The following is a 27,732-nucleotide window of genomic DNA, read 5'->3' on the forward strand; positions in this document are numbered from 1 at the left end:
TCACATCATAGACTCCTCTTCCTCCTCGATCTCCCTGTCCACCTCGATGGCTGTGTTCTCATAGCTGGTGATTCCCCCGTATTTCCTCATGTGGACCATCAAGGGTTTGGGGGACTGGCTGCCGGCCAGGGTAGCCACGTACATGCCGGTTCTGTTCTCCTCCAGAGAAGGGCCCCAGTCCATGGCTGGCCGGCTGGCTTGCTGGATTCTCTGTGGTTGAAATCAGGAGATGAACAGCAGCATTACAGGAGCACCTGCTAGGCACTAAGGCTCAGTAATGGTGACAGATCACCAGGTGAGCGCTTCAGACAATGCCCCAGCATCCAATGCTTTGGACTAGACTCACTCCATAGCTACTGTCAGGGTATCAGAACCAACGGGGACTCTAATCCCATGGGGCACCAGACCATCTCCAGCCAGCCCACTGGGGGCGCTGTAATCACATGGGACACCACACCATCTCTAGCCAGCCCATAGGGGGCGCTGTAATCACATGGGACACCACACCATCTCCAGCCAGCCCATAGGGGGCGCTGTAATCACATGGGACACCACACCATCTCTAGCCAGCCCATAGGGGGCGCTGTAATCACATGGGACACCAGACCATCTCTAGCCAGCCCATAGGGGGCGCTGTAATCACATGGGACACCAGACCATCTCTAGCCAGCCCATAGGGGGCGCTGTAATCACATGGGACACCAGACCATCTCTAGCCAGCCCATAGGGGGCGCTGTAATCACATGGGACACCACACCATCTCTAGCCAGCCTACAGGGGGCACTGTAATCACATGGGGCACCAGACCATCTCTAGCCAGCCCATAGGGGGCACTGTAATCACATGGGACACCACACCATCTCTAGCCAGCCTACAGGGGGCACTGTAATCACATGGGGCACCAGACCATCTCTAGCCAGCCCATAGGGGGCACTGTAATCACATGGGACACCACACCATCTCTAGCCAGCCTACAGGGGGCACTGTAATCACATGGGGCACCAGACCATCTCTAGCCAGCCCATAGGGGGCACTGTAATCACATGGGGCACCAGACCATCTCTAGCCAGCCCATAGGGGGCGCTGTAATCACATGGGGCACCACACCATCTCTAGCCAGCCTACAGGGGGTACTGTAATTACACGGGGCACCTGTCCAGACCATCTCTAGCAGCCCATAGGGGGCGCTGTAATTGAGTCTGAATGGAGCAATTGAAGCTCTAAAGGTGCCCCAGCCAGCACTTGTGTGTGGACAAGGATTTGCTGCTGCTCTGAGCCCTGTTCCCCGTGGCTGGGCCTCTCCTTGGACAGTCCCCCTGCCTCACTAGTGCCGGTGCAGCACTAACCCGGCACGGCCGTTTCTGTGTAACCTGGCCTGGAGGATGGTGAAATTGCCAGGGAACGCTAGTGCCATCTGCATCGGTGCCCTGCACCGTCGCTAGACGCTGGGAGACTCCCTGGGTGCAGTCAGGCCTAAGGGCGCCTGCGGAGATTCCCCAGGGACAGAAGAAAAAGGGAACGTCGTCCCTGTATTGAAGCATTCCCAGTGCAGTGAATGATGCTGCGTGCCAGGAGCCAGCGGACTCAGGCCCTGCTGCCTGGGGCTGCTGTGTGTTTGGATTAATGCATCGGGCACTTTGCTCACTGCTCATTGGCCCTCCCGGGGTAAAGGCACTCCCAGGAGCCATGTGATCAGCACCCACACAGGCTGCCTGTCTGCCCAAGTCCTGCAGCAGTGGCCCGAGGGGGAGGACGGGGGGAGACTCCCTCTAGCTCCAGACCTGCATCTCAAAGGGCTGCTCAGCTGGGCAGCTCAGGGGTCTGAGCTGCTGCACTCTTCCTGTCAGGTTGTGACCTGATGCACCTGAGGACTAATCAGCAGGGTGAAAGGCTTTGGGGGCAGAAGCACTGGGCAGGGGGTGCAAGGAGGAGGAGGGGCTTCCCCCTGAGAAGCAGCTTCCCACTCTTCTCCTCACATCTGTGTGATGAGAGCAGCAGGGCTCAGGGGACACCAGTCCAGTGCAGGAAAATCACCACCCACCAGAACTGCCATTGCTTTGATGAGTAATCACCAGCTCGCAGCTGCAAGCGACCAGCAGAAACCTCTGCTTGCACAAGAAGAGGAGGGGCCACTCAGGCACAGAGGGAAGGGATTGGCTGAACCACCCTTCCATTAAGGACTGGAGAGGTGGGGATGGCCTTGTCCCAAGGCATGATGGGAAGGCAGCTCAGTATAAAACCCCCAGCAGTGGTCTAGCAAGCTAGCTAGTGGAGTTGTTTATGGTGTATGGGGAAAGGGGGGGTCTGAATTAAGTGGCTGTATTTGTTATGATTTGTCCTAGGTGCTGTGGCTTTGCTATGCAGTAAGTAGGGACTGATAGGGAGTTTCCTTTATTTTATTAGTCTGTATTAGAGATTGGGCCAAAGCGAGAACCCAGCTTCATCCCTCTCCTGTGGCCAAAGCAGTAGAGAAGCCTGGATCTGGGTGCAGCTTTGCCACTTGAACCCTCTCAGTTGCGTGTTTTTCCTTTGTCAGGGAATGAGGAAATTCACTGAAAGAATCAGACCTCCCAAGGCCTCTTACATGCTGCTATTTTGGGAGTCAGCTTGGTCATTTAACCTCAAGAAAGCAGGTGTCTGCCTCTCTTTGCAATGGCCTCTGGGAGCCCGGCTGGGCTTCACGCTGGTATAGGGCACAAGTGAACTAGTGTCCTGAGCTCTAATCCTACTCCCTAGGGGGTGTTTGTTGCCCAAAGCCTGTGGGCAGGCAGGAAGGGTGTGGGCTTCTGGGGTGTGTTAATGGAGTCAGAGAGGCTGGTGCTATGGCTCAGTGTTATCTACAACAAGAATGTAGCTCCTGTCAAGAGGGAGGGAGAACGCTGCAAAATGTACACCGCAATAGCAGAATCTTCAGAGCACTGGCCAGGAACAACTGACTTGACTGACCCAAGCTACTGCCAGACCTGGCTACCTGAGCCCATCCCAAATGCAGCCGTGGCCCTTTGTAGGAGCATGTGCTCAGAGAGGTTGCTTTTGGGGCAATAGTGAGCCACAAGGGGTAATGGTTATCTGACACAGCAGAGCTGTAAGCACGGACCCATTAAGGCTCAGCATTTGGACAGTTGTGGGGAAGCCTCTCACCTGACTGAGTTAGGCATTTGTTATTTCTGTCTCTTCCCCTTTTGTTGTTCATCACCATATGATGCTAAAGACCAGGGCGAAGTGCTACACTCAGGAAGGAAAAATCAAATGCACAGCTCCAAAGTGGGGAATAGCTGGCTAGGCAGCAGTGCTGCTGAAAAGGATCTGGGGGTTATAGTGGGTCACAAACTGCATATGTCAACTGTACAATGCGGTGGCAAAAAAGGCAAATGTCCCTCAGGGCTGTATTAACAGCAGTGTCCTAGGTAAGACCGGGGAGGTAATTGTCCCACCCTGTGTGACACTGGTAAGGCCTCAGCTGCAGGACTGCATCCACTTTTGGGTGTCACGCTTGAAAAATGATGTGGACAAATTGGAGAGAGTCCAGAGGAGAGCAACAAAAATTAGATGTTTAGCAAACCCTGATCTATGAGGAAAGGTTGAAAGAGTTGAATGTGTTTAGACTTGAGAAGAGAAGGCTGCGGGGGCATGTAACAGTCTTCACATTTATAAATGGTGGTTCTGCAGAGGACGGTGATCAATTGTTCTTTATGTCCACCAAGGGTTGAACAATAAGCAATCAGCTTAGTTTGCAGCAAGGGAGATTTAGGTTAGATATTAGGAAAAGCTTTCTAGCTACAAGGACAGTTAAGCACTGGAAGAGGTTACCTAGGGAGGTTGTGGAATCTCCACCATCGGAGGTTTTTAAGAACAAGCTGGACAAACACTTGTCAAGGATGGTCTAGGTTTACTTGGTCCTGCCTCATCCCAGTGGGATGGACTAGATCTCTTGAGGTCCATTCCAACCTATGTCTCTATGATCCTGTAACTCAGGGAAGTTCTAGGATGAGAACAGAGAGGCCTGAGAGAGCTGTACATGGAAATCTGTAGCACCTCTTTAGCTGTAGCCTCTGCCATCAGAACTTCACTTTCCTGAGGCAAATCCACTGATTTACACTGGTTTAACCGCATAGCCTGCTATATTAATGTCACAAAATGCACCAAGAGGTGCGAACACGTGGGTCTGTGGCCTGCTGTCTGCTGTGCAGCATGCACTAGGAATCCACCTACAGCTATCCCCAGGTACGCCCCAGTGCATCCATCCCCCCTCCCTGCACGTGGGCTGCATTTGGAATCTGTGCACAGGCTCCGTCCACGTGTGAGCCACGAATAGTGATATCACCATGTGTTGCCATAGGGCCTGGCAAAGAAGTGAGGCGGGGCCTGTTTCCTTTCTGGATTATCATTCCCGTTCTACATCCCAAATAAGCATGACTTTGTGATGTCCCATGCAAACCACTAGAGGGTGCCACACACCATTGTAAATTCACGGGAATAAGATGTCCTGTACACCAATTCTCAGGATTCGTGGACGGGGGGGTGGGATGGGAACCCGTGCTTCTGAAGTGAGGCCTTTGTCCTTGCTGGGGAAGATGCATTAAATCCATTCTGCAAAGGTTAGACAATACGGGTATGCTGGGGCCCTCAACTCCGGACCAGGCAGAGCTTGTGGGGGAGCTAACAGGGTGAGCCTGGAGAGCGGAAGGATTGCCCTAGACAGGCTGCAGTGACAAGCCACAGGTTGAGCGGGCCGTGAGGTAGCCCAGTCTGACATGATGCTCAATTCTCAGCCCTCACACCTGGGAACAGCCCCAGGAGCCGGCCCCCTTTGACCTATGGCTAGAACGAAGACTCCAAAATGAGCAGGAAGGGGGTTGTCTTTTACCCAGCATGAACCAAAGAGCAAGATTTCATGGCACAGAAAACCAGTATCTAGCAGTGGGGAGAGCTGGGGAACGCAGCCAAGGGAAGAAACGCCCTGGAGGGGTAGAGTCCCCTCCCTTTTTACAGGCTGCCGCCCACGTCCATCTGCCACTTACCTCCCACAGCGTCCCTTCTTCTCTGAGCACCGCGACCACCATCCCTGCGGGGATCATCAGGCAGGAGAACAGGCCCATCAGGATGCCCAGGACCTCAGCCCAGTATGGGAAACGGTAACTCCCATACTCTGAGGGCTGGTACTTGACTATATTGTACACCAGCAGGGCCTGCAACACAGGGAGAGAGTCAAAGGGATGAGTCCTTCCTGGGGCTGTGTGACACAAGAACCCCTCAGTGCCAGCTGGCCAGAGGGTTACGGGAATGACCTGATTCTGGGATGCACATTCTGGTTCACCAACATCATGTGAGCTCTCAAATGAAAGCCAGGGTCACACCAGTCACTAATCTCTTTGTGAACTGTATATACAGGTGCTATGCAAGGAGTTATGTGTACACACAACACGGTCAATATATTCCTATTTTGTATCACAGCAGAGGTGGAGAACCAGGTTTTCTGCCAGATGAGGTGTTTATTCACCTGTCCCTCTGTTGGCTAGACAAGATGGGTGAGGGAATATCTTTTATTGGACCAACTTTTCCTGGTGAGAGAGACAAGCTTTGAAGCTACACAGAGCTCTTCTTCAGGTCTGGGGAAAGGATGTCACAGCTAAATACAAGTCAAACAAAGAGTTTAGCACATATTCTAAGGGCCCATTCAAGGTGAAGTGGCCCATTTACACCTCTGCAGTCATAGGACAAAAAGGGGGAGGGGGCTAGTGGGTTGCAGATTGTTTTAATAAACCACAAATCCAGTGTCGCTCTTCAGTCCATGACTTGTAGTGTCTAGCGGAGTTGTGAATTTAAGCTCCCAGGCTCGTATTTTGGAAGTGTTGGGCAGGTTTCTTTGGAGGCTGAGGACTGAGAGGTCAGATAGAGAGTGATCGCTGTCAGAAAAGTGTTCTCCCACAGACAACAGGGTGGTTTTGTCTTTTATCATTTTCCTGTGTGAGTTCATTCAAGAGCACAGCGATTGACTGGTTTCCCCTACTTAGGTGCTGGGGCATTTAGTGGGCTGTTGTGATAGGCATATGTGGGGACCCATGGATCTTGACAGGTGTGTTGCGGAGATATGTCTGCAGGTCTGATCTCTGTTGGATGTGAATTAAACATTGTAGCTAACACAATGGATGCCCCTTTACATACAAAATTATTGAAAATATGTGATGTCAATAAGAGAGCAGCACACAGGAAACACAAGCCCCGGGGGGTTATCCTGTCTCTGAGGATAGACAACAAACTCTGGGGATACAAGTAGAAGTCAAAGAAAACACCCCTTTACCCTGCCCCTAGTAGGTAAACGGGCAGTGCTATTACATTCATGAAATCAGGATCACAGCCCAGCTGGACTGAAGATGTTGCAAAAGGCTTTGAGTGAGATAAAATTTATTAGACAGGAGGCTAACCTGATAGTTAAGGTTAGTCTCTAGAAAATGGGCAATGATTTTGTTTCCAGTTTCCTTACTCATGATCACTTGAATCTTGGCACTTTGATAGTAAATGCATTGCTGTTTTCACTATCAATGTATCTCAGTGTGGTGGTGTGGAGCAACGTGCTGGGCCTGAGTTGAATCGTACACGCTGGTGTGCGTACTGTTCCTTTGGGGATGGCAGACCTGGTGTTTTCGGGAGTGTTCAATGGAGAAGGGGCTGAATGCTATGGGGAAACGCTTCAAAGGGGCTCGGGGGCTGGGGCACACCTAATGTTAACCTGCAAGGCAAAGCTATGGCTGACATAGCCCAGAGCAGAGGGCTTGGGTGGCGATCAGGCTGGGGATGTGAGGGAGCAGACACCCAGTTAAACACAAGCAAGACTCTCTCATGCTGGCAGCAGGAGGGTAACAAGGTGACTCCCAGACCTAGCTACCCCGAGGATCATCACAGGCTGTCATCCAAAATCTTCTGAGGGTTTCACACCCAAGCCCAGCCCTAGAACTTAGTGACACCTCCCCCGCACCCAGAACCTGGGCTCCCCAGGCTGGGATGGGAAGGGGCTACCTGGACCCCACCGAGACAACGCAGGTTGGAGACCCATGCTGATACCAGGGTGCAAAGACCATTCCATGCTGCTGGCTGTGAGGGGGAGCCAGGCGAGTTGGGAAAGATTTTGTCCCAAAGGGACTAATCCAAATGGTGCTGAGACCATGACAATGGGGAGTGGGCAGAGTAAGGGAAGCTCAGCAAACGTCGGCAGGGTCACACCAGTTACCATCATCATTGCCGGGGACAGGAACATCCAGCAGGCTTTAAAGTACAGCCCTGGTTGGAAGCCCAGCATCATGTGAATATCCCGGCAGAACCGCTTCATGCCTAGAGAAAGGAGGAGGAGATGGCATCAGAAACCAGCCAGCAACTCGAGCTGCGGGTTCTCCTGGTGAATCCCTTGGCTCCAGAGAGGCACCCCACCAGCTGTGTGAGCTCAGGGATTGGGCTGTCAGCCACGGGGGCAGAGAGAGCCAGGAGAACAACGGATGTGTTGTTTCTCCTTCTGTATCACGTGACTTTCGCTGCTCTGCTATGAGAGCAAGGAAGGGGTCAAACTGAGGTATCCGTTACCATTGTGATGACACAAATGTCTCTGGCTTGATCTAGAACTTCCATCCAGCTGCATCGACCCTGGGAAGCAGCAAGAGCCTGGAGCTGAAGTGTCTAGCCCTCTGCCATGGGGTTCATCTGCACAAGCTGGAAACTATACCTCCTGCTCCAGTTCAAACGCCCACTGAATGGACAAGTTTCTCCCCCCGCAGCTCTCACTTCCTTGTTCCTCCACAAGCTTTTGCATGAACCTCTAGATGTTTCACCCCTTGCCCTGCTCAGGAGAGTCCATGGAGGCCAGTTCCCCTTACCATAGACACGTGTCACCACCAGGCAGGTTGTAATCACCACCACCATGAGTCCAAACCCAGCACTGTAGTCATCCAGCAGGACTAGCCAGTACATCCCCCCCTGGAGAGAGAGAATGACAAGCAGCCAGACCCTCAGTGAAGGACGTGTTATCACCAGAGCTGGTCAACAAGCTCCCACCCTCGCCTTCTGGGATGAATTCTCTTGTGCCCCTTTCCTGGTCACATTTGGGAGGCTGAGTTTTAGGGGCCTGAATATTCGTGGGCAGCGAATGCCAGTGTATCCATCCTGTTTGCATGCTCATCCAATCAGGGGACAGAAGTAATGCCACGCCACATATTAGATCAATTGCAGCTTGGATTGTGAATCTCAAGTATGGAATACTCACAGCGAAATGTTAATAAACATGGGCTCTACTGATTAGATAAATTATTCCCTGCGAATGATTCACTCTGCTCTGAAGTCACCTAGCGTCTCCACTCCCACGGCCCTATCCGGTGGGACGCTCCATCCATTTCTCTTCCCGAGCCCCCTCCCACTCAGTCATAGTCACAAATGATCATGGATCTGACAAACGTCCCCCTGTAAATCCTCAACTAACTGAGCACTCAGACGCCAGTCAAAGTCGACTCTGACAAGCTGGCCCGTGGGAAAGATTGCCTACCTCTGTCGTGAGAATGAGCCCCATCAGGTACATGGCGATACAGATGATGGCTGAGAAAAAAGCCTTCTTGGGCCGCAGGTAATAAGGAAACTCATCTGTCACTGCAGTAACAATGGTCTCCATGAAGGCAAACTGCACATAACGGAAAACAAGCCACCCTAAGCGTGTGTGTCTGTGTGTGGGGGGTTAACGTACAAGGTTCGGCATGCTGTGTCCTTACCTGGCTGTCCAGGCCCAAGGTCAGCAGCATGAAGAAGAAAAGGAAAGACCAGAGTGGAGAAAGAGGAAGCATTGTCATGGCCTGGGGGTACACCACGAAAGCCAAGCCGGGACCTAGGGGGCAGGCAGAGGATGGGACAGTGAATGGGATCGTACATCAGACACAGCTGTTACCGCTGGGCAGGGGGAGGCAGTGTACCAGCCCAGGCAGGGTATGGCACTGCTGGGAGAAGGGGGGGCGGGAGAGGTGTCCTACAAGAGCAGACAGGAGGTGTTCCCATTGTGGGATCGAGCAGAAGCAGGCAGGGGCCGGCACCGTGGGAGGGGGCAGGAATCCAGCCTCAAGGCTTTTTCATGCTATTTTTTTAGATAAAAGGTCACGATTGCCTTTTCTTGATCAGCAGGAATGTCACGCAGCGCACGGCGGGCGAGGAGAGCCCCCAACAGCGGGCACCTCCCTTCTGCCCGGGAGGTCTCCCCCTGTCACCCACGGCCCCAGGTTTTCAACAGAATTGTACGCTGCCCGCAGCCTGGGAGATGCCCTGGCTGTGGTGGCAACGTCTCCCCAGCAGGGGGCACTGTAGGGGAGGCTACCCAAGGGGGAGCTGCTAAGTCGCTCATGGCTTCACCCGCCTCCCAGTAGGAGGCCCTATAGGGAAGCCCTGGCTGGTGGGAGCTCCCAGCTGGAGGAATTGCAGTAGCCTGCGGATGGAGGAGGTCCCCAGTACCTCAGGTCTCCCCACTCACTGCACGAGCGTCTGCCTCCAAGACCTGGGAGGGAACCAGCGCGGAAACGGAGGTTAGCCCTTTGAGAGGGGAAGCTGACGGATCACAGCCTCCAGGAGCCACTAGAGCGGGACTCTCCTCCCTGCCTAGTTCCTTATCGCCCCGCCAAGGCCCTGAACGAGACAGCTGAGCATGATGAATGCCCCACTCCCCCCAAACCCACTCGTCTGTATCAAGCTGCCATTGCTACAACAGGCAGCGCTGGCTGGTGGAGCTGCGTGGCTTTATTCAGCCTCTTGTCTGTCACCCCACCACCACGCAGCTAACATTCCCCCCTCTGCCAGCCCCGGGTTTGTCCTGGGAACGACATCAGTGCATGCAGGAGCTCCTGGGACGTCTCACTAAGCACCAAGGGACAGGGTTGTCATTCGGCCCATTCCTGTGGGACTTGTCGCAGCAGCTCCTGCCCCGATGCACTGGGGTGGCTCGTGTCTCTCGTAAGGTGTTTCCCCCTGGGCCCCCAGTCAGGAATGGGCTTTGCAGAGAGCCTGGAGGAGTGAGAAGCTGGCTCTGATTATTGTTTCAGTGCTCTGGCCTGGTTTTGGAGAGCTAGGCTAGTGCCCACAGCTGCATGCTCAGGCTCTGTGTGTCCTGCTCCATCCCTCCATGTGTCAGAGCCTCCCCTCTGTAAGTAACACCATCCCCTCCTTCACCCATGGCCTCTGGGCAGCACCTGGTCCCCACCACGCTTGGCAAGGAGAGTCCCAGGGGCTCCCAAGCCATCTCTCCTGCATGGCAGAATGAAGAGCTGGCATCACACCACCAAACCGCCCTTCTCTTCCTCTGGGCGTTCCTTGCGTTCTCTGACACCCGCTGCGGTTTTCTTTCAGTGCCTGGCTCCTCTGGTTCCACGGGTGCCCAGGGAGACATATGTCCCACCTGAGCCCAGATTCCTCCCTGGGGCTCCGTGAGCTGGCTTCAGCTGTTTTATCAACCTAGACCCCTTTGTTACAGTCCTACCAGACCAGCTGACACTTGGGCAGCAGCCTGGACTCACTGCAAGGGAAGGAGCAATGGCTCTCTGCACACGGGAAATGATAAGGGCCTGACGACTGCACCAGAGGAGCTGCTCTGGGGAGTTCTGTCTGAGCTGGGAGCTGGAGAAAGAAAAACGACTGGGAAACAGTCACCATTAAACGCTGATTTCAGGCCCCATTAGGTGGCCACATAAACTGTGCTCCCAAATCCTGAATTTGCGGCTGGGCACTTAGGCGCCTGCTTCCCCGTTTTGCCCTGGCGAGGGCCCATTTGTGCAGTAATGAAGGCAGCTGCTTCTGATCCCCAAACCATCATCTCCAGGAAATGGCAACTCAGTGGGAGCTTAGGCTGGACTCATGGCAAGGGAGAAGGAAGACCTGGGTTCTAACGCCTGGTCGGCCCAGCCTGTGTGGCCCGCTGTGTCCCACCCACCAATGGAGGATAATACCACCCACCTTCATAATGTGCTTTGAACTCCTCCAGTGAATGGCTCTTTATCCATGCAAAGTCTCATGGTTATTATTGTTTTAAACTATCACACCTGAGTCTTATAAAGCACTTATAAGCCCGTCCCCTCTGCATACACACCCCAACCTACATATATCCCCACACACGCATGTATTCACACACACACACACACACCAAGAAAAGAGGGAAGGAATTATTATTTTTTGGTCTGACCTGCTTTTGCCACTTGGTTAACCGGGATGCCCAGCTCCTGCGACATGTAGCCCAAGACGGAAAAGATGGCAAACCCGGCCAGGATGCTGGTGATGGCATTGCCTAGGGTGACTATAAATGTATCCCTGCAGAACAGACAGCAGCTGATCTGAACGTGTCCCCATCAGAGCCTAAAGAGACTGCACTGCTGAGAGCTCGCATGGTTTCCAGAGGAGAGAGAGGAGGCAGCGGCTGACTGGGGAGGGGCACCAAGAAAAGACCCACTTTGGGGGGCACAAGCTGGCTTTCTGCGCCGAGCTGAGATGGGTTCCCCAGTTAGAGAGGGGACAGGCTCTTTTCTCTTTGCCAACATCCGCATTCAGGAGCCTGTGGGGAGCTGGACTTACAGAGAAACTAAAAGTGCGGAGGTGACACTGGGCAACTTCCCCACCTGTTTTGGGTTTTTATTACGAATATCAGGGAAAATCAATGGTGGGGGGCAGCAAATTCAGCTGGTTCTCAGCTCAGCTTGGCTGTGAAACACCCCTCTCAGCACTGGACAAGGCAACCCGTTCTTCAGCATCTGCTGGGGGCCGGAACCAGGCTAGGGAAAGCAGCACTCAATGCCTGGCTCGTGCCAAGAGAAGGGCCCCTCCTGCATGCAGATGAGGATGCAGGTGTCTCTCCTTACAGGTTGCCACTGGGCTCCATGCATCCCTATCTTTCTGCTTGTTTCTTGCCTGCTTCCTTCTTCTTATCCACCTTATCCTGACCCATCTGTTCCCTTTAAAGAGACAGTTGGTGCTTACCCGTTGGTGCCCCATGATATGCAGCTTCCATTCCGGGAAGAGAGGTTGTAATAACTCTAAGGACCCAGGTCAGTTTGAACCCCACTGTGAGTATCACCCCGAGGCTCACCTCCATTTCCTGTGTAAGGACTGGAAACCTACCTGTAAATATTCTGGTGGAAGGTGTTATAAGACGCAAAAGTGAGCAGTCCCCCGAAGCCCACCCCAAGGGAGTAGAAGATCTGCAGAGCTGCCTCTATCCACACCTGGGAGGGGGAAACAAGGAAGAAGAGCTCACTGCACCGAAAGGAGTGCAAATCTCAGCTCCACTCTCAAGAAGAGAGTGCTTTCCGGGAGGGATTCCCTCTGCTCCAGACGGACATGCTGACTCCTTTTACCGAGCATATCTCCACTCTTTGTCTGCATCGCCAACACAGATTCCATCCAACACGGGTCTCTTAGAGTCAAGTGAGGGCAGTTCCCATGGTCCTTCGCTTCTGGGCTTCCTTCACAGAGAACTACCAAATGCTCCAGTGGACTCCAGCCCTGACCTGGTGCAACCACCTTGGGCAGGTGTTTGGAGTCCATGCTTGGACTTCTCCACCTGCTCTGAAATGGAAACCCCATCAGATTTGGAAGTACCCACATGGAGGAGGGAATTCAGTCTAGTTGCTTATTGATTACCCTAGGCTGCTCCACCAATGGGCCATCACCCTAAGGGAGGGAGAAGGTAATCAGTCCAGAGGTTTCTGCACTGGCCTCCAACCCAAAAGCCAATGGTGGAGAAGAACTGCATTTGGCCTTTTTGTTCGGGCATGCTTGGGCTTCTCTTAAAGTGCAGGCTGTCCTGGGCTTCCTAACAGCTGCTATTCATGCTGCTGATGTGTTTGCCGTACTTTATGCTGTGCAGTGAGATCCTGGTTGCAGGGATCAGGCTGGAAATGATTTCCTAGGTTTTCTTTTCTACTTTCAAAGGCAGGAAATGATTTTGCATCTTGTTTGCATGCCAGTCAGCTGGTAAGAGTGTTAATTAGAGCCATGAATAACCAGATTGACCTGCCGTGGCATTAAACGTCCTTATACAATGGAAGCTTTTCTTTTACACACAAGTCAGATTTGGGGATTTCCCTGTTTCACAGCTCTGCTTTGCTTGTCATCATCACTTGAAAGCAGCGGCCAAAAGACTGGATCCCAGCCTGATCCAGGTAACTGAACCCCACAGTATGTTAAAAGTGCCCTGTCCCCTTCTCACCTTGGAAGACAGCAGGTGATCAAACTGGGGTGTGAGGTAGAACTTGATTCCTATCCAGGCCCCCTCCAGTGTCACACCACGAATGAGCAGCATGATCAGGATGAAGTAAGGGAATGTGGCAGTGATATACACAACCTGCGGGAAGAGCAGATGGATCTGAGTTGAAGCTTCAGCAAGACCTTCCCTTAACCGCACTGACACACAGGGGATCTTTGCCCACTGGACAGTTCCGGAGTCACTTGCAGAAGAGGCGTGCCCTTTGGGGAGCATCTCTGTTCAACTAAAAGTCTGCTTTATCTTGCACCTCACTGCTGTGTGGGTTTATGATGTGGGCAACACAATGTTGGATGGGTCACTGTGGTGTATCCACGCAATTTACTGTGGCACACGGCCATGCTAATTCCATCGGAAGCAGAGTTGTGTCATTAACTACATTCTAGCCCTGAATAGTGGGCAGGCATTTGATGATCTGCAAACTACCACCCTCTCCAAATTGTGCCTATTGATAGCCATTGTATTTAGCAAGAGAGCTAGTTATTCTAATTGACATTTCCAAGATATATATATACACAGCCACACACACACAAATACTGTAGATCACGGAAAATGACCACTTAACCTCGCTAGGTTCATTCTCGTGAAGCAAAAGACCGGGGGCTGCAGGAGGAGAATGACTCCTGGTCTTACCTTGCCGGAGGATTTGACTCCCTTGAGGATACAGAGGTACACGATGACCCAGGAGAGCAGGAGACAGAGGCACAGATTCCAGCGGATTCGCCCAGGGTCCCCGATCCCAGAGCTCCCTTGGATATGCAGAACATAACGACTAGGGCAAAGGGAGAGCCATTAATAAACAGGTAGCATCCTCCCTTCAGCAATGTGCCAGGGACCAGAGCTCCTGTCTGAGAGCCCGTACTTTACGCTGCAGCACCTTAGAACCTGGATCTAGCTTTGACTCTGACAATAAAAATGATACTGAAAATCCCTTTGCGCAAGGAGAGCCAAGGGTTTGATTCCTTGGCGGGGGGAGTTAATTCCTGACCACACGTTAATGAACTGAGAGGTCCCCAGGGAAAGGCTGGTTTTTAGCTTAATTGTCTCAATCAACACAAATGAACTATTTTGAACATAAGAACGGCCATACTGAGTCAGTCCATCTGGCCCAGTATCCTGTCTTCTGAAAGTGGCCAATGTCAGGTGCCCTAGAGGGAATGAACAGAACAGGGAATCATCAAGTGATCCCATCCCATCGTCCATTCCCAGCTTCTAGCAAACAGAGGCTAGGGACGCCATCCCTGCCCATCCTGGCTAATAGCCATTGATGGATCTATGCCTACATAGGCTACATGTTCCATTTTCACAAGTTCGTGTAAATTAACCCTTCTGCTGGGTCACATGATCATTCCGTACCATGGGAGACTCCAACAGGGCCAGAGAGTGCAGAAGTTCTTGACCTCGCAACTGAGAACGTCTCTCCCACACCTGCCCCCTGCCAGAATGGGCACTTAGGGTGGCATGAATTTTCTATGGCATGGTCACCCAAGTGTTTGGACCCTCACTAGCTACCAAGTGCTCTGTGCCTGGCAGGGTGGAAAGGGCACATTGTAAAATGACATCCAGGGGTTTTGTACAGCCACAAAAGCTATTCAAATGTCAGCCTTAAAGAGTCAAAGAAGAGAGAGAGAGACACACACACACACACAAAGAGAATGACTGCGTTTAAAATAGACAGTAGAACCGTCGCTAATGGTCATCCACTAACCAGGGTCACCCATCCTATGTAATGGCTAGTGAAACTTCAGTCCCTGCAAGTGGTTAATCTCGTCTGACCATGCAGCCGCCTGTCAGAACAGCCAGCAACATACCCAGGCATTTGGTGGCTAACAGGTTCCACTGAATCAAAAATACACATGGAACCAAGGCCGATTACACACAGACAGGACCAAACCCAGGCCCCTTTTGCCCATAACCACATGCCCCTTCCACCTAAACTACAGCTTCCTGTATCTGTGAGTAAATGGCAAACTGTTAGATAGTGAAGCCAGCCATGAGAAGGCACCATGATCCCAGGTGCTAAGCTGGCATATAACATATACGACCACTGTCTCATTGCAGCAACGCAGTCCAGGTTGTGCCGACACGCTGGATAGTGCTGATGACAACAGCCGCACGCCTCATCGTGCACTTGGAGAAGGTGGGTGCCCATCAAGCCATAGCGTGTGTGTTGTAGACCCATCGCCATGGTTTCTACACCAGTCTCACTCACTCCAACCCCCACCCTGCTCTGCCACGGTCTCTGGCTAGCCTCCTTACTTCCAGTACTCCTCGCTCGGGCTGACGGTGTTAGTGATGTTGAATGGGATGGCAGCATTCCCTGCCTTGACGACCTGGTGATCCAAGCAGAGGTCGGTGTTCCACCAGTTGCCGCAGTGCTCCCAGGGCAAGTTGCTTGTCAGGGACGCGAAGAGGTAGAAGAGCACGTAAGCAATGATCATGTTGTAGTAAATGGCCACCAGAGAGACAATCAGGATCGTGCCCATCCCAACACCTAAGGGAGGGGAGATGTAAACACAGCTCAGTGTGACGGCAAAGAGACACCACCCAGTCATCTCTCCCAGGTGCTGCTTAGCTACTGCGATACTACCAGAGGCATCCTAGGGGCCCAGTCCTTGGTACAAGCAGACCAGCTGTTAGGAATCTAAAATGAACCTTAAACCACAGCCACGAGCTAGATCAAAGCAGAGCTGCTAGGTTATTGTGCAGGAAGGAACAATAACCCACCATAGCGAGGGGGATGTTGCATGAGAACATCAACGATCTGCTAACAGGCTCATTGCTTTCCTAGCTTTTCCTGGCTCAGGCCCAGAGCCGAGAACTCTGCTCCAGCCACATCTGAGCCTTTCCTCCTGAGATCGCTTTGAAAGTCACAGGCACTGGTGCAGAAATGTGATAGATCTATGCAAGGGGGAAGCTGCCTTCCGGTGGAGAGAATACTCTAGATTCCTGTAGACAAGTGTCAGCCAGAGAGACTCCTTTTCCCTTGTCAGAACTCCCTTTCCAAAGCTTAGCAGTGGATTGGGGGTTTGCACTGGGTGAGAGAAGTAGCGTATATGCGCATACAGACCTTATATAAACTTTAATTATTTTTATATCTTAAATGAGTTTCATCTTGAGCAGTTTTTAGGTAACTTTTCTCTTTCAAGATGAAACTTTCAGAGCAGTGTTTGCCTTATGGCCCAGCCCCTGTATACCCAGATTGTCTTATTTGCATGAAGAATGATGGCATCTGATCATAAGATGTTCACGTTTATTTTTACTTTTGCTGATGGATGGACATTGAGTGGCTGGTTGTTGCCTAGAGTCTTTTCAAGCCATTATTTTTATAGGATTTGGGGTCAAACTTTCCATAAAGTGGTGAAATAATGTCATCGCAAGTTCTTTTCACCCAGCCAAGGCCATGTCAGCCTTCTCAAAAGTAATTGTATGTTCTCTACGTTTGATATTTGAAGGAGTGGAGGGCGGCTGTCACAGACGTACAGCCTCTGTGGTAGGCAAACAGCCTCTGTGGTAGGCAAAAATTTTTTAAATTGCTGGCTTAAGCAGGACTTTTCTCCAAATTGACACTAGCTAAGCATGATCTAACTTGAACCTGACTGGAGCAAGTTGCATGGCCATGCAAGAATTGAAATTGAAGGAAGGATCTCTGGCACTGAGGTTGAGGTTCAGTCATTAGATAATAACTTGGTTTCAGTGTCAAAATATTTAAAGAGCTCCAAGTTATAGATTCGATTGACTTTGATGAAGCTCATTAGCTGGGCTTTATAATGAAGTGGACAGTCAGCTCCTTAGATGCTGTCTTAGAATTTAAAAGGGTTGATTACTTGTTGCATTCATCAGATGATTTAACTAAATGATGATTTAATTACAATCCAATATTGAAACTAATGTGTTGCTTTGACCTTGATTTGATGGCTGCATTGCTTTATTCTTAGGTTAGTTTAATATTTGTAACAACAGCTTAGCTGTGGTGATGTCGATATTTATTTTTGTTCAATAGTTGTAATAAAATTTATGAAATTGACACTGAGTCACATTTCTTTCTGGAAGTAACGTGGGTCCAGAGCCCTGGAGGACCTGGATGGATAGATGCCAGCTAGTCAACCTAAAAGCCTGACGAGCTCCCCCTAATTAGCTTGTAGTTCTCACAATTGCCTTAAAGATCAAAGGATGGCGATGCTAACATGTCTCACCATCAGCCCTCTGTTATGAGGTCAGGAAGAAGGAGAGAAGAGAGAGCAGGATTGGGGTTTGTCACACACCTTTAAATAGTGGGCTTATCTTCCAGACTGCAAGTGGCCCCAGGCTGGAGAACTGGCCTAGTGAGAGTTCCATGAAGAAGATGGGGATACCACATATTGCCAGCATGATGAAGTAAGGAACAAGGAAAGCTCCTGTAGGGGACAAAAAGGGCAGGGAGGGTGAGCCTGGAGCGCTGGTGCTGGGACAGGAGATCAATACAGTTTTATAAAGCTCCTGAAACCCTGAAACATCTCAAAGTGCACAGAGCCAAAGCCTGGAAGGTGATGAGTACCCACCACTCACATTAAAGAGTCAGTGAGGGTTGGGATTGCCTAGGGCCTCTCAAGATTTGGCCCTGTATATGTAGGGATCCCTCCCCCCACCACTGCAACACAGTCCTCTCTGCAGCAAAATGCTGTTCCAGCGAGACTAAGCATCAGTTCTTAGGTCAAGGAGTCAACGACTGGGGGAATTTCAGCAGGGAGAATGTCATTATTATCTGCTAGAGTATGGTCAGGACCCCAGGGTTAGCACCCCACGAGTGTGAAAAGTTCTGGGAAAGTTATAGTAAGCAAGTAAGTAAGTAAGTCACGGCCTTCATTTTAAATCTCTTCTGCAAAGATGGCATCTCCAACAGCAAGGCACCCCTTGGTGTCATATTATCGTGCTAGCTGGATACTGACTCAGCAGGATGCTGCCTGCCAAATCATAACCATTTACTGCAGCGTCCGGGAAATTTATTAGAGGTGTTCCAGGACCAGCTCTGACTCTGCTTAGCTTTTGGAATCTGGGGCAATGAGAGCTGGGCAAATAATGCATCAGGAATGGTTTATTTCCTGTCCTTGAACTCTCTGCAAACAGGCTGTCAAATTCTCCAGTTTATTTACTATTCCAAATTACTAGCAAGTATCTCTCTGGAATAATTCTTCATCTGCGGGCTGTTTGAAAATACCCTACTGTGAACATTTGTGATGATGTGCGGGATGGCCATATCATGATGGATCAGATCCTGGAATGGATGACGCATGTGACCAGACAAAACCCTGAATTTCAGGAGTCAAGTTGGCAATTAGCACTGTTGGTTAGTTATTGCATTGTGAAGAGTGCATGATGTTTGAGGTTTCACCCATATTCAGGCTGGGGTAGCCTGTTCACTGAGACATTTGCAGGGAGTGATTGCACAAAGGGCATGCCTAGATGCTGCAAATTTGTTCCATAAGTGAGATGAATACCCGTGGGAAATGTTTGCCAGGATCTACAGAGGTCTGGATTGGACCAACAGCAATGTGAGGTGGCTTTAGAGGTGGTGCCAAAGACCAGGAGGGACTCATAGCGTTTAAGACTATCAAAGCCCAATCCACATTCCCATTTTAAGGTCTTTGAATAGCAGGCCCCGTGGGGTGCTGTATTGTCACACACAAAGTGGGGGTTCCCAAGCATGCACTGTATATCCTTCTAGGGCATCATCAGATAAAATCATCCTTAGTCCATGGTAAGCCACTCCTGTACTGAGATACCAAGCCTCACAGAAGTGGACTGGTCCACTGAGATAAATCCTAGGCTGTTCCTCCTGACCAGTCTGAAGAGAGACCAGGCAGTTGCAGGGAAATCATCTGAAAGCCAAGAATTTCCAAGTAACTGCAGATTCCCAACCCTGAGAGGGAAGGGGAGAAAGGGACATAAGTGAGGCTTTAGTCCAACATGAGGGGATGGAAGTGGTGCAACTGAACCCATTAAAGAGGGGATGATCGAGCATGTACCTCCCCCATTGGTGTAAGCTCTGTATGGAAACCGCCACACATTCCCCAACCCCACACAGTAGCCAATACAGGAGAGAAGGAAATCCAGCTTCCCGGTCCAGTTCCCTCTCTCTGCTGGGTACTCCATCTCCAGGTCCCCATCTCCTTGGTCGCTGGGGCTCATCAGCAGGTCTGGAATTATGGGCTGACCGAGAAAGAGAAGAAGGGGGAGGAGGGTAAGGGAGTCGGAGAGAAGTAGGCCAGGGAAGGAGAAAGAGAGAATGAATAAACGAGGGGAGAGGAGAGTGCAGGCCGAGACAGGAGAGAGGATGAAACGAGGGAAGAATGACAGAAAGGCAGAAAGGGTTTGTTGTAGAAAGGGAGAAGGTGGAAAGGGAAGAGGTATGAGAAACAAGGTTAGAATTCATGTGGCTGATTCACCAAGACTTTAACCCCAAGGAAGGGTCCCCTAAGAGTCCCCTTATGGTCAGTTCCCAGAGGGCAGGCTGACACAAGTGACTCCAGGAGACCCTTGGCCGTCGTTCAGTGGAATACTATCCCTTCCACGTTTCTTCCCACTCCTGGCTGAGCTAAGGAGTGCCATGGAGACTCTCCTTGGGTGGCCAGAACCATCTCCCAAGCACTATCCTGCCTGCTTTTCCCAACCAGAAAATTCAGAGGTGGTAAAGCCAGAAGGGACAATGATGAACATCTAGTCTGACCTCCTATAGCACAGGCCAGAGCATTTAGGAGGACAGAATGAGAAGAATGGTCTCTACATTGCCACAGACTGTCACATACCCACTGAGCCTGTGCTGGTGAGAACTGGAGTTGACCCTGCTTATATCCCCTTGCTATGTGGGACACTCCATGCTAAAAATGCTGTATTTATTTCCGACGCTTTTGGCTTACGGTGACCAGATGTCCTGATTTTATAGGGACAGTCCCGGTTTTTGGGTCTTTTTCTTATATAGGCTCCTATTGCCCTCCCACCCCCGTCCCGATTTTTCACACTTGCTGTCTGGTCACCCTATGTTGGCTTGAAGTTCAGTGCTTCAGTGATAACCATGTGCCTGGTGCCTAAGATCCCTTCCAGGCTCACAGAATCTGACCCCTGATCCGCAGAGTTCATGCTGCTATCACATGGCAGGATATTAACCCTTTCCTTTCCCCCAGGATCTCAAAGCTGGGCCACAGCTCAGCAGGATTGTGGGGCAAATCTTAAAACACAGCTAGTTTTGCTCACGCTCTTTGATCTGAAAGTGTGACTGGATATTTGGCTTTGCAATGAGATATTCAACCCTTCCTGGTAAGACACGCTTTCCGCAGCCAAAAAGACGGCAGAGCCTTACTTGGGGGATTGGCTAGATCAGGGGTTTTCAACCTTTTTTCATTGGCAGACCTTTAAAAAAATTCGAATGGAGGTGCGGACCCCTTCGGCATCTTAGACAAAGTCTGCAGCCCCCAGGGGGTCTGTGGACCACAGGTTGAAAACCACTGGGCTAGAAGATTAAGGCTGGTCCTTACTTTATCTGAAGTCATGCACCCAAATGACCGAACCTCCCTGACACACCATTGCCCGATGAGATCCCTGTACTGGTATGTCCCCAGGCAAGGGCTCTCTGCCACCCACAGGCATCACAGACCAAATGTCACAGGGCCAAAGCCCAGTGACAGAATGAGGGCCTCTCAGCCCCTGCTTAGCTGCATGCTGAATATTCTAAGCCCCCAAGCTGCCGCCGTGTATCATGCTCTGACCAGTGCTGTGATGGCAACGAGACAGTGGAGGCAAGTAAGGCGACAGGTGTCATGGGACCACAACAAACTCACTGGCCAATAGAATACACACGGGTCAATGGGATGACGTCCTCCTAGTTCTAGCCCCTCCAACATTTGTACTAGGCTCTTACAAGAAAGACCCTATAAGGGTTTGGGAAACATCTGTATGAACAGCTGTCACACGGCGGGGAATCTGCAGGGGGCACCTGGTCTGTAGTTCCATGTTTTCTGCCCAGGGATGGAGATGGCAGAAGACCCAGCTGCAGCTGTAGAGTCCCTTTTGGTCTGCACCCCAGAAAAAAAAACAGACCAGCAACTAAAACGTGACTGGAAAGCCCAGTGCTGACCGTGCCACTGACCCGCCTTGCCAAACCCGCCCAGCACTCAGACAGCAGCCGTCCCAGCAGGTGAAAGGCTGGTGAAGCCTCCCCTGCCTGTCCTCCGGCCCCCTCTTCCACTTCTCTCCCTCTCTTGCGGCTGAGCTACGGCTGCAAAGTTCTTGCTGCTCAGTTTCCATGGAGACAAGGAGTTGTTCGAATGGAGAACGCATGTGTGATGTTTAGCCAATCTGATCATTAAACACAGACCTGCCTGGGACGTGTGGGTTTGCCCAGATGGTTACACACCTATATGCCTCATGCCTGCCTAACATTTACATCCATGCATGCACACATAGACATACTTACACACTGGCACACATCATGCACACACATCCAGACGCCTGCGTACCCATGTGCAAATACACACACCCACATTCTGGCAAGCTTGGAAAGAATATCAACCTAATACATAGCAGCAGCGTCCAGCAGTTTGGACAGAATTCTTCTAAAGTCTCAACAAAAAATCCAGCCTGAAGAATCTAGACTGAGACCAAAATAGTATCACTAAAAAAAAAAATAAAAAAATGCAATGATCATTGAAGACACCATTAAAAACCTACCAGTCCCTGCTGGATGCCCCTATAACAATACAAGGGCTAAATGAAAACCTCCAAAAATTCAAACTCAGAATATCATGCAGCCCTGTTAGTACATCAGATGAGTGGTTTGAACGCAGCACTGACCACATCAAGGAAGTCTTTCTGAAGCAGTTTCATTTGGCTCTCCAGTTCAGAGACTTCCCTGAGGTATGGTCACAGACTAATTGCCCCAATACACATAAGCAGCGGTGACTTTCACTCACAGAAGCACCTGGGTTTGCCGTAACACCAGCAAATTATTCTGTAGCCTCCTTAATGAAAGATTTGACCACTAACGAAGTCAGCCAGGAGGGTCGAGCTGGATTCCTCACTGAGAACCAACCTCCCCCTCCCCCAACCCCATCCTTACCACCCAGAGAGCACGTTCACAGATGTGTGGACTGGTAACCAGACAAGGGATCTGTCTGCTGTGGAGGTTTTTAACAAGCTTTTGACTCAACCTGGTGCAGAGGGCTGAACCTTAAAACGGGAAGGAAAGGGAACGAGTGCCGCAATGTATGACCCTGTTAAATCCATAGACCAATCATCAAACATAACTTAAAAATAAACAGCACAAGATACGGAAGCCCTTTAAGCAAGAAAAGGCAGCAAAACAACCGGGTCACCTCAGGCTGCCCTTTTCCATCACGAATGAGCTTGCACTCCCACCAAAAACTACAGTGGCAGGCAGGTGATCCGCTAGCACCTCTGCAAGACAGTCGCCAAAGGCATTCATATGACAGCTGCCACCAAGCTAAGTTTGACACTTGCCCAGTCCAGAATCAGTGACTGCACACAGAAGTGGAAGCCAGGGGAAAGCAAAGCAATGCTGGCCCCCCCAGTGAGCAGTGACTGCGAGCAACCTGGGGTGGAGATGAACTCTCTACTGTCATACACAAAATGCCAGGGAGTGGGAGAAAGAGATTCCCTCACATTATTGCAAATAAGAAGCACATTAAAAAACAATGAGGAAAAACGATGCCTAAGAATGGAGAGACCCGGCAGAGCTGGCGTCAGGGGACAGAACAACCTGCCACGGGTCAAGGATGACCAATGGACCTAGGGGTTCAAATCTTCATAATCCTGTGAAGCTCCATCTGGGGTAGACTGTACCTACTTGTAACAGCGGCTGGAGGGTCTTTGGCAACACTTGTATTCGGCACCGTTAGTGAAATTCAATAGTGACACTAAATCTGCACAGTCTGGGGAAAGCTGGGGTTCATCAAACATTGGACCCGCTTCACAAAAGGACTTTCATGAGCTGTGGGGCCCAACCGTGCACAGCACAGGGGCGTGGTGTTGCATATGTGAGAACATGCCGTAAGGAGCGCTGAGGGGGCCGGGGAGTGTAGCAGGACCTGATCCTGCATCGCAGAGAGCACTGCTGCCCAATGACGCCAGCCTCACAGAAGGAGTGAAGCCGGACGGTTTGCCCCAAAGCCACTGAAATCAGTGGCGAGGCTCCCATTGATATTTGAGCACTGAATCACGCCCAAACAAAGACACCTGTAGCTAAGAACCTTGTGGACATGCTGCGGTGACGATTAAGACTCTCTCTCCTCAGAAATGCCCATTCTCTGCCCAGGCTCAGCCTCTCTCTTATCCTGGCACCTGTGAGTAAGGCACGCAGAGGGGCTCTAGACTTCTTTCTGCTCTGTGCAAAGGGCTACACCTCAGACTTAGCTTTCCTCACACCTTGTGCAGCCTCCACCTGCTCTTGTGCTGGACGGAGCACAGCAGCCTGGCACGTGGGCGGTGAAATACAAGCAGAATGGACACTGACCGGTAGTGCCCCCCGGGAAGTCTTTAAAACAAGACTTGAGCGTAAGAGAGGGGTCAGGACAAGGCCGAACCTCACATCCCAGCCCTCTCTGAACTTCCTGGGACCCACCCCAAATCCCAACCCCCAGCTCTGGTTGTGAATTTTGGGCCCATCTCCAGCAAAACCCAACTCAGACCTTTATGGAAGCACTGGTTAAGGGAAATCGGGTATAAAATCCATCAAGCATGAGAGATGTCTTGTTTTCTGTTACACCTGAACTTCCATCCATTTCGGAAAAAGACCTTAAACTCCCAACTCATGGATGGAAAGTGGATCAAAATCAGAGGGAAAAGCTCTTGAACTATCCGAGATGTGACCCCCCCCCCCAAAGCCAACACTGTGTAAAACCTCTCAGCAATTGTACTGGGCTCCTTGGAGGAAACTTGATTTAAGAGATAATAACAAGTGTTCAAAGGTTCTAGGTGACAATGAGCACATGGGATTGTGGAACGGTTAAAAGGCCTGATCCTGTTATCCCCCTGCCATTGAGTTCCATGAGAGTTTTGCCAGGATAGGGCCCAAAATGTTCTGTAGCAAAACAGCATGAATAATGGGGAAAACAATCCTGGAGACATACATTTTTACTTGAGCTGGTATTTCAGGAACTAAATGTATCCCTGAATCAAAGTTTAAAATTGATCTCTATCAGGCGCAGTGATTGCTCATATGGAGACTTTGGAAGAAGGTAGGAAAAACTTGCCTATATGAACTTTTAATGGATCTGGCAGTCACTTTGTCATCCAAAGCAGTAATTTATGGGAAAGTGAATGAGAGGGAAGAGCCCAGCATAAGCTGGACCCTGCACTGAAATACCAGAGGGAGGGAGGAAACGTAGAAAAACATCCTACATTGTGCTGGGCAGCATAAGAGAAAAAGTGAACTAGGCAGAGACTTACAATGGGCAAAGAATCATGGGTAAGGGGTGGTTTTACTTTAGCTCTCTAAACAGATATATATTACACAGATTATTCCAGGGAAACCTGTTGCAGGAGGTCAGACTAGAAGATCACAGTGGTTCCTCTTGTCTGGGAATCCATGAATCCAGGCTCAGTTACAGATGAGAGCAGGAGTTCTCAAATCTTTTCATGGTGGGGCCTTCATTTCAATAGTGAGATTATCTCCTAAACCTCTCCCCTCCCATTCACTACAGTACATCCCCGCCTTCTCTCCCATTCCCAATCCTGCAGTGTCCCTTTGGTAGCTACAGGAAAGAAACCTCGGAATGTCTGTCTAACTGTCTTTTAATGTGGACTGGCAGCTAGAAATAAAGAGGAGCCTGAACCGTATGACTAGCTCATGGAGGATCAGTCCACCAAGGGCTATTAGCTGAGATGGTCAGGGATGCAACCCCATGCTCTGGGTGTTCCTAAGCCTCTGACTGCCAGAAGCCGGGAATGGACAACCAGAGATGTATCACTTGATAACTGCCTTGTTCTGTTCATTCCCTCTTCTGAAGCATCTGGCACTGGCCACTGTCAGAGACAGGATACTGGGCAAGATGGGCCACTGGTTTGACCCAGTACGGCCATTCTTATGTTCTTAGCTAGGTAACTGCAGACCATTGGTGGTCAACAGAGTCACAGTGTGAGAACCTACATACAAGGCTTTAAATGGCACCTATGGGATGGAACAGTAACGGTAGTAGGTGTAAACAGAGAGAGAGAGGTATGGAAAGAGAGTGTTTATACCTCATTCCTTTACAGAGAGGGGAATTTAATTTTCAGTAGATTGAACTGTCATTATTTGAGACAAAATCACTGACAAAATAATTATATATATTGAACAATAAGCAAGCCTTCCACGAGAGCAGCGAGAGACAGGGCCAAAGCAGCCAAGGCTGGTAGAGTGACCGTACGTCTTGGTTTTACTAGGGCAGTCCTGGTTGTTCATACCATGTCCCGGTGTCTTAGGAACTTCTTTCACCATACCTGAAATGTCCCACGTTTTCGTTTCAGCCATCAGGCTGCTTGGACTTTTAAGAACTACAGAATATGTGGTCAAGACCAAGCTGGAATCCAGTCTAATAGGGAGAGTCGGGCGGCCTGAGCACCCAAATGGGAGAAGTTGAGCAGGCGTTCGCGACACTTGTAACGCGTTTTGTGATACACTCAGACAGGCTACGCCGAGTGCTATTCTAGCAGGAGCGACCCCAGCCCCCACTCCTTAATGAAGCGCACTCTTCTCTTTCAAACGAGCGTTGGGGGTCTGGCCGGAGATTGGGGAGCTGGGCGCCGCGGCAAAGAGAAGGGCTTGGTGCAGATGGAAAAGCTCCACACGTGCTGGAGAACAAACAGAGTGGTGGAGAAGAGAGAGAGCCCAGAAGCAAGAGGAAGAGGGTCAAGAGGAGAGACGGAGTCTGCGAAAGCAGGGCCTGAAAGCAGAGGTTTAATAGTAGGTTCCTAGGCTGAGAGTTCCAAAGGGGCCGGAGAGGGAGCGGAGTGCCCAGCACCTGTGGGATGACAGACCCCCTCAGGGCCCTCTGAACTCCCACCTTATGTGAAGAAAACTCCCTTCATGAGACCCAGTGTAGCCAGGCATTAGGGCTCAGTCCTGTCTGGAAGCAAAGGGAGAGATGGGTGGGAGAGTGCCCCAGTCACATTCGTTCCATTGTTTGGTCCCCTCGCGAGGCAGAGGAAGAGAGGCAAGTGGAGGGGAAAGGGGAGGTTTCTGGGGGTTGAAAGGTCTCTGAGAAAGGGGGGGTGCTTCGGTAAGGGCGGGAGGGGCCACGCGAGCTGAGGGGGGATTTAAAGATGAGACGGGGTGAGACAATACCCGCTTTATTTGAAACTATTCTGTAAAGAGCCTCTCAGGATTCTCCATGTCTTGTTAGCTGGATTCGTTTAAAGAATCCCACCGGTTTCCCTTAAGGTCTCCAGATGTTCCCCACACAACCTGGGAATCGCAAAGAAACCTGCATCCGACTGGCCGTGAGGCTTCAGTGCCCAGGCAAGGGAGCTATGGAACCTGATAGGAATAAGCCAAAGGGATGACATTTCCTACCGGGGTGACGTTTCCCTTTCCTACCGGGGTGACATTTCACCTCAGCTGCCAGGCTCTCATCCAGGGCAAATGGAACATTTGTGCCCTTTTGTGGTCCTGCCCCTGTCTGGGAGGGGAACACCACTCCCAAGAACTAGACTTTGGGCCGGGGGGAGTCTCTTTATCAGCCAAAAGTCCAGCTGCTGGCAACTGAGGCAGGGGAGCTGGCTGGGACATGCCAGGGAGAGGACCAGTGCCTGGTCTGGGGAGGATCAAACTGCTTCCTGTCCGCTGGCCAGTCTGCTAATCCCAACAAAAGATCACTCGGGCCCTACTCCCTCCCCAGAGCACCTGTGCCCGCCCCACATCCGCTGCACCTGTCCCACCTTGGGTGTGATGCCAGGCATGCAAACCACCCAACGCCTCGAGGAACAGCATGTTCCACCTGAACACCCGCCCCGACACAACATGAACCATCCCGACGGAAACACCTGCTCGCTAGGAAAAGCATCTCCACGACGAGGCTGGCGGGCGAACGTGGGACCAGCCAATTAGCTGCACAGCGCCGGGCGTCGCTATTTACTGAACTTGCTAATTAAAGAGAGCGAGAAGAGCTCATTACGAAATGACAGCCACCCACCTGCTTAATCTGCTACTGAGCCAGCTTTGGCTCCCCAAAACAGAAAACTCTGCTCTTCCCAGGTGCAACGAATGACCGTTAATAAGTATCCGAAACAACCCCCCTACCCCAGGGGGAGAGGAGATGGAGGTACTGTGAGGCTGAACGTTAGTCCCCTCGACCTGCCTGATTTGCATTAAAAAGGCATCCCCATGCTGGTCAGCCCTGCAGCTTTCCCCCTCCTCTCCTTCCCTGGCATCTCATTCTGTGTGGTTACAGATTGCTGCTTCCTACCTCCCGGAGATGGTGCTCCTGGACCTTCTTCAT

The 27,732-nt window shown here is 51.0% G+C and overlaps 1 protein-coding gene across 1 annotated transcript; it reads right to left on the reverse strand.

Annotated features, from left to right (window-relative positions):
• SLC6A7 (solute carrier family 6 member 7) lies at positions 1–27,732 on the reverse strand. The gene is made up of 14 exons (XM_077824054.1): positions 27,700–27,732; positions 19,270–19,453; positions 17,530–17,661; positions 15,524–15,758; positions 13,898–14,036; positions 13,211–13,345; positions 12,121–12,224; positions 11,192–11,316; positions 8,748–8,860; positions 8,528–8,659; positions 7,866–7,965; positions 7,229–7,329; positions 5,022–5,189; positions 1–210 (listed from the first exon to the last, which is right to left on the reverse strand). The coding sequence occupies exons 1-14, from the start codon at positions 27,730–27,732 to the stop codon at positions 1–3; spliced, it is 1,911 nt and encodes a 636-aa protein (XP_077680180.1).

This window comes from Eretmochelys imbricata, chromosome 8 (assembly GCF_965152235.1).
Source record: "Eretmochelys imbricata isolate rEreImb1 chromosome 8, rEreImb1.hap1, whole genome shotgun sequence".
NCBI lineage: Eukaryota > Metazoa > Chordata > Testudines > Cheloniidae > Eretmochelys > Eretmochelys imbricata.